The sequence below is a fragment of the Pongo abelii genome, chromosome 14 (genome assembly GCF_028885655.2).
Source record: "Pongo abelii isolate AG06213 chromosome 14, NHGRI_mPonAbe1-v2.0_pri, whole genome shotgun sequence".
Taxonomy (NCBI): Eukaryota; Metazoa; Chordata; class Mammalia; order Primates; family Hominidae; genus Pongo; species Pongo abelii.
In genome coordinates, this window is record NC_071999.2 from 100,829,654 (window position 1) to 100,836,576 (window position 6,923).

The following is a 6,923-nucleotide window of genomic DNA, read 5'->3' on the forward strand; positions in this document are numbered from 1 at the left end:
GCTTCAAGTTTTGGGGCAACGGTGAATACCAAAGAAATTGCATCATGGCTTTAAAAAAAACAACCTTGAAAAGAAACGAAAATAGAAGAATAAAAGGAAGGGAAAGAAGAAAGATGGAAGGAAGGAAGGAGAAGGAAAGAAAGAAAATGGAGAAACGGAGAGAGATGGAGATAGATAAAGAGATGGAGATAGAGATCGCGAGCCAGCAGCAGCTCTCTGCCCAATCACAGCGCTGCATTTGTGGGCCACTTTCAGACGCTTACACCACCCACCCCCGGGCCTTTCTCTACGCCCTCTTGCCCCGGAGCCGCTCCCCCCGCTCCAACCCCTTACTTCTGCACAGTCTAACTTGGCAGGAGGCTCTCTGCAGGCGCAAAACCCTCCAACTTGTTAGCAAGACCACTGGAGTCAGAATGGGTGATAAACGAGTCTGTGGGGCCTGTGGAGGTCCTCAAACAGCCGCACAATCTGTTGGCGATATGACCCCGGTGCTCACCCCCGGCATCCTCACCCCTCCTCTTACCCATCTTTCCAGTCCTCTTCTCATTCATCAACAACTCCGGAGCGTTTCTCCCAGAAAACGCTGATCTTTGGGAAAAGGGGAGGGGGCGGGAGGAGGCGGGGAATCTTCAGGCCGAGGAGGCAGCCGAGCTGGAAGGCTCAGGGTGGTAACTAAGATTTAGGGCTGGGGTGATTTCCAGCGAGCCGCAGGAAGTTCCGTGTTGAGAAGGGATGGGCTGCTACAAAAGGGAAAGACGAAGCCTTGAAAGGATTTAATTAACCGTGTCAGGGATAATTACCCCTGGACAGTCCAAATTAGTTTTGCATAATCGCTCAGAACCATATGAATTAACTTATAATATTGCAAAGAGCTCAGGGAATAACAGGAGAGGGATCATTTTAATTAGTGAATCAGGGTCAAACCAGCAGAGCCTATTTCTCACATTTCCAAAACTTTTCATGGTTTTTAAAATATTATTCCGTTGGGGGAAAACAATGACTTTAAAGACTTGGGTCGTTTATAAAGACGTGCAGCTCCAGAGATGGTCTCAATGGGGAAACTGGTTTAAGACTTGTATATAGTATCTTGAGAATTTCCATTTTGGTTGCGAGGGGGCGAGATCTTCCTATTGTTATTTTTTTTTCTGACAGTCTTCTATTTCTTGTCTAAAATTAAAATCTTTTATGATTTTTCCAACTTTAGTAGAAATTTGTCTAGCCCTAGAAATCCAACCCTCTCCATTTGAATGTTATACTTCTACTTTAATGCGATTAGCATAACAAAATTAAGTCCTAAAGAGGTCAAAAGTTGTACTTTGTCGTTAGTAGTGATTATCCTTCCAAATAAAACCTTAAGGTGTCAACAAGGAATACCCCAAAGATAGGAGAACAAATTACACTGATTTAAGTGGTGGGGCTCTACTAACAAGATAAAGTGGTCAAGCAACTTTCCCCTCTTAAAATGTTACTAGAAACTGGTGAAATGCTTTGAAAAGTCTGGATGTTTTCAATGGGCTCTGTTCTACTGGTTCATGAATGCCTTTTTTTTTGTTGTTGTTAAAGCTAATATAACAACTTGGGCTTTTTAAAAATCTTCTTTCCTATTCACGATTAAAATTGTGATAAATCAGGTTTTTGGCTCTGAATAACAATGGCTTGATTTAGATTTCCTAGTAAATCTATTCAAAAGTGAAACAAAGGGTGCCTTTGGAGGATACCTTACACTTCACCTGGACCAGGCACGTAAGGGCAATTCAGATAAAAATCTTGTTAGGAACTCAACAAGAAATAGAAGATTTTTCTCTTTTCCCTGGTTCAGGCTTTATTTAAACTCTTTGTTCAAAAAAAAAAAAATGAACAGAGTGATAGTCGGATTCTAATTTACAGATATACCTTAGACGTCTAACATTAAATTAGAAGGTCACACAAGAAAATCATTTACACATAAAGGTTAAAACCATACTTAAAATTTTAAAAACTTTATATTACATAAAGCCAAAATGAAACTAAATACATGTTAGCCAACTTCATTCACAAACATTAGTCAAAATATATACATTTAAAAAGAAACAAAACAAAGCTAATAATTGATGGTTCCTTTTTTCTAAAATGTGTTTTATTGCAATTTGCAAATGAATTGCAGGTGATCTAAAAAATGAGCCAATTGAGGAGGGAAATCCAAAACACATTAAACCAGCTCAACTTGGGAGAGACATGCTAGCTGAAAATGAGAGACATCTGTTGAAACAATTCTGTGCTTTTTTTCTTCAGTTTTGCTAAATAATAAATATATAATTACCAGACAAAAAAGTCTGATTTAATTTTCGATAAAATTGCGATTCGGAAATAGTTTCGCAATTTTTAAAAGTTAACTTTTATATTCGCTCAAAATGTTTTTGAGTCTAAAGTCGACTCAAACTTAGGGCAACGAAAATAACACATTTTCCAAGCCTCAATGTTTTCACTGACATATACACATTTACAATCTTAAGGTGAACTCAGCCATAAGGGAAAATAGGAACAGTGCCTTTTTCCTTTTTTGTAAACTGTGTCAGAAATCCAAGCGAGTGGACTCAGGGAGACTTCTAGTAGTTTGTTGTTGTTGTTTGTTTAGGAAGAAAATCCAATTGACAACTTTCATCTCACAAATATTTCTTGTTTGCGTTTCTTGCTCTTGAGAAAGAGCTCTTGCTCTGATTTGCATATGGCGTGATAAACAAAAGAAACCGTGATCATCTCACACAAAAGGCCAGATTCGAGCCGGTCCTGGTCAAGAATGGATCCGGTCTGGGAGTTCTGCTTGAGAGAACAGAGATCTGCAAAGTTCAAATAGTATAAACAGGGAGGCGAGGCTGCTCAGAGCCATCCCACTCCCAGAAACGAATGACACAAGCAGCTTTTCCCGTGTGCCAGCCATTTCAGACCTCACATTTGAACAGCGTGCATGCAACACGGACCGGGAGGGGGTTGGGGGTTGGGGGGCTCAGGGGCGAGGAAGAAGAATGAGAAACAAAAACAAAACCGACCATGAAACTTCCAACAAAACTGGAAAGGCCAACATGTCAAAAAGTTACTCCTCCACCTCCGTGGGTCAAAACGCAACAGGTTCCGAAGTGCAAAGCAAACACCAACTGCTGCCGGACACAATCACCTGCTTTCGAGTTGGCTGCCGAAGTGCGGGTCTGAAATGATCCTGCGAATTCACAGGCCTGCTCGCCCGCGCCCTCGCGCGCTTGGCCACTCCTGCCCCGCCTGGCCTCTCTGCCTCTGCCTGGCACCTATACATTCTATGTACACACGAACCCGGCCCCCGGTCGCGGGAGGGCGCACGGAGAGGCCGCAGCGCTCGTACCTATACATATGTACACGTGTGCACACCGGTCCTCGCGAGGCGGCCCCGCGGGGTCATAGCGCGGCAGCGTAGGCCGCGGGGTAGGGGTCCAGCTGGGGCTTGCCCATGCCCGGCAGCAGGATGTAGGCGAGCGGCGGCTGCAGCCCGGGGCTGGGCCACGCGCTGCAGTTGCACGGGATCATGTAGCCCGGGTTGCCCGGGCTGGGGTGCGAGTGCGTGTGCCCCCCGGCGGCGGCGGCCGCCGCTGCAGCCGCCGCCGCCGCGCCGTGGAAAGCGCCCGCGCCCGCGGTCGGGTAGCCCAGCGACGACGCGTACGGGAGACCGGACGAGGACGACGAGATCTCTGCCATCTTGGAGCCCAGGTCGAGCAGAGAGTAGGGGCTGCCCGCGGCGGCGGCGGCGGCGGCAGCGGCGGCGGCGGCGGCCGACTGCGGGAAGAAGACGCGCGCGGCGGCGGCGGCGGCGGCCGCGGCCGCCTTCTCGGGATTGGCGAGCAGTGACTCCGGCACCAGGCCGCTGCCCGCTCCCGCGTGCAGCCCGGCGCCCGCCTTGAGCGCAGGGTGCTCGGCGTCCGCCACGCCGCCCAGGCCGTAGGGCACTGGGAAGGCGAACTTGTCCTTCTTGAGCAGCGTCTTGGGCTTGCGCCGCGGCCGGTACTTGTAGTCGGGGTGCTCCTTCATGTGCATGGCGCGCAGACGCTTGGCCTCGTCGATGAACGGCCGCTTCTCCGACTCCGTCAGCAGTTTCCACTCGGCGCCCAAGCGCTTGCTGATCTCCGAGTTGTGCATCTTGGGGTTCTCCTGGGCCATCTTGCGCCGCTGAGCCCGCGACCACACCATGAAGGCGTTCATGGGCCGCTTGACGTGGTCCACCGGCTTGGACATGCTCTCGCCCTGCCGCGGCTGCAGCCCGCCGCCGCCCGGGCCCTCGCCCTCGGCCCGGAGGAAATCAATGTTGGCTGCCTGCGGGGACCCGCTCGGCCGGCCGGGGCTCGTCGCGCCCCGGCGTCGCTCCCGCCCCGGAGGAGGGGGCTGGGGGACCAGCCCAGGGCCACGCCGCGCCCCGGGCCGCCCTAGTGTCTTCGGCCGAGCGCTCGGGCAGGTTGTCTCTGGGACACTCTAACTTCTCGGCGGTGTCCCCTCCCCGCGGCGGCAGTTTGCCCTTTACGTTCTTTGGGTCCTTCGTCTGCAGTGGCGTTTGCTGGTGAGCTCCCCGCAGGTAGCGGCGGCCGGGCAGAGCGCTCCTCCTCCTCGGTCGCTCTCTCTTAAATGCAAAGCGTCCCCAAAAGTTGCGTCGCGGAGACTCCTCCAAGTTGAGCCGAGGAGCCCGCCGCCGCGTGCTGCCAAGTGCCAAAGGGGGCTCTCAGCGGCTGGAGTGTTTGGGTTCTCCTCGGTGACTTTCTCATTTGACAGAAGCAGATGGGGGTGGGTAAGGCGGGGAGGTGGCCCTGGAGGAGGAAGAGGAGGGGGAGGCGGAGGAGTGTCCAGGCGTGCCACGAGAACGCAGAGCGCAGCAGTGGATATAAATACAAATACAGCAGCACCAGCCTGTCTTCTTGGCTCCGGGCAGGGTGCGTCGATGGGAAACCCCCAATCGGCTGGGTGATTTTTTTTTTTTTTTTTTTTTTTTTTTGGAGCGGGGAGCTGTCCCTCGCAGCACCTGCCTCTCGTGTCTTCCTCTCCCGCTGCTGGACTGACGGGTGGGGCGAGGAAGGAGGGTGGATGAGGCTTGAGCAAGCGTGGGTCGCTCGGCCTCAGAGGAAATTCTCCCGGCTAGCCGAGGAGCCGCGTCCGGTGGTCCCCCGCGCCATGCCGGCTCCGTTCGCTCCGAGCCCCTTCAGGCGCACCTGCCGACTTAGGGCTCCCGGAGCTCGCCGGCCGCGGAGGGCAGCACAGCCTCCACGCGGCGCCGCAGGCCTGGCACCGGCCGCGTCCCCGCCTCGCTCTTCTCGGCAGCCGCCTGGCACTTGCAACTAACTTCGCCCAAGTTTCCTGCGCCGCGGCTCCCCTCTCGGCGCGCTCCTGGGAGCGTGCGCCCGCAAGTCCGCCGCGCCCGGGGCCCCTCTGTCCTCGCTGCTGTGGCCAGAGCCGAGCCGGAGCAGGGGCGGAGGTGCTGGAGGAGAGTTAAGGAAAACGCGCCATCCCCTCAGTTCGCAGGTCCGCGCTGTGGCACCTCCCGCTCTCCCCACTCCCGCGGCGCAGGGGGCCCCTTCCCAGCCCAGGCCGGCCTCTGCACCGGCTCAGGTGAGTGTGGCTACCTGCGTGTGTGCGCGCCCGGAGCCGGCACTGGGTGTGCATGTCCAGCCGCGGCTGTGTGTGTATATCTGGGGGCCTGCGGAGGAGGTGGAGCCCGGGACTCCGGGAGGGAGGAGGGATCAGCGGAGCCGCCTCCCGCTCCCACACCCCCAGGACCTCGAATTAACAGATCCCCTCCGCCCCCCGCCCCCTCCCAATCCTCCTCCTCCCACTCCTTTTCACTTGAGAGCAGGTTTAGGCGAGTGGAGAGTCCGGAGCGCGCCGCGGAGTCTGCGCACTGTTTGGCGTTGGCAACCCCTGGTGTCATCCCGGCTACCCAGGCCGGCCTGGCGCGCAGCTGCCGTGGTTGCGGCCGTGGTTGCGGCCCTGGGAGCCTCGCCGGGAGGAAGAAGGCGGCGGGCACGAGTAGGAGAGCTTCTCCAACTACGGAGGAAGAGGGTTAAACCTGGGGAAGGGGAGACTCACCCTTGAAAATGTTTGAGACTGTTCCTAGCAAGAAAGTGCTCATTTTCCTTGGAGGTCCGGGTGTTGCTTGCAACAGAAACAGATGCTTCTCGCATTTTCTTGCACTGGTGATGTACCCAGTCAGAGGTAGTGGAGTGAAAAATAACTCTGGAGGGAATAAGGACATTCTTGGCAACCTTTCCGAAAAAGAGCTAGCCCAGGCTGAGAGTATGCATCCTTGACTGACTATTCAGGTCTTTAAAAATTCTGTGTTGTTTGTCTTTTGTTGTAATCCTGGTCGCCAGAACGATCTATATACTGATCTCTTTAAGGTACAGTTAACTTACAGTGTCTCACTTACATGCCCAGCTAAGGTAAAGGTGTTTAAAATCAGTAAGTGTAAGTGGTTTCCCTGGAAGAGAGAAGTAAAACGTACCAATCACTCAATGCTGGAATATTTTTATGCTAAGCATAATTTCCTTCTTTAGTAGTTAGAGCAGTTTTTTTAAAAAAATAGTTAACACGATGCAGAAGTCAAACAGCATGATTCTGTTTCCGTATTTTCCTCACTTCTTGGTATGCTGCGGCACACTTAGAACATGATCTGTCTGGAGGTTTTACTCACATGGTGGCCTGCCCTTCAGGGAGAACTTGCTTGCCTTCTTTCTTTGGCAGTTTGGATTTGACCTAGCCCTGCGGTATGTGCAAGTAGGAACATCTACAAACGGTTAACTCTTTAAGTCTTCCCACGATTTCTGTTCAGTTCATTCACACACACACACAGACACAAAAGCTTTGATTGTAATTATGAACGTGAATTAAAACTGTTTCAGGCCATCAGATTTATGTAAAAGTTATGCTTGTTTTGTTCA

At 52.6% G+C, this 6,923-nt stretch overlaps 1 protein-coding gene across 6 annotated transcripts in view; it reads right to left on the reverse strand.

Moving 5' to 3' along the window:
• SOX21 (SRY-box transcription factor 21) overlaps positions 1–5,689 on the reverse strand; it is a 10,410-nt gene extending 4,721 nt beyond the window's left edge. For 3 of the 6 annotated variants that reach the window (XM_054529157.2, XM_054529156.2, XM_054529154.2), the window contains exon 1: positions 1–5,689. This exon is cut by the window's left edge. In XM_054529157.2, the coding sequence (XP_054385132.2) occupies positions 3,406–4,236 (831 nt within the window). In that variant the 5' untranslated portion in view covers positions 4,237–5,689 and the 3' untranslated portion in view covers positions 1–3,405. The other 3 variants (XM_054529158.2, XM_002824366.5, XM_054529155.2) reach the window with 2 other exon arrangements.
• Between the last annotated feature and the right edge of the window lie 1,234 nt (positions 5,690–6,923).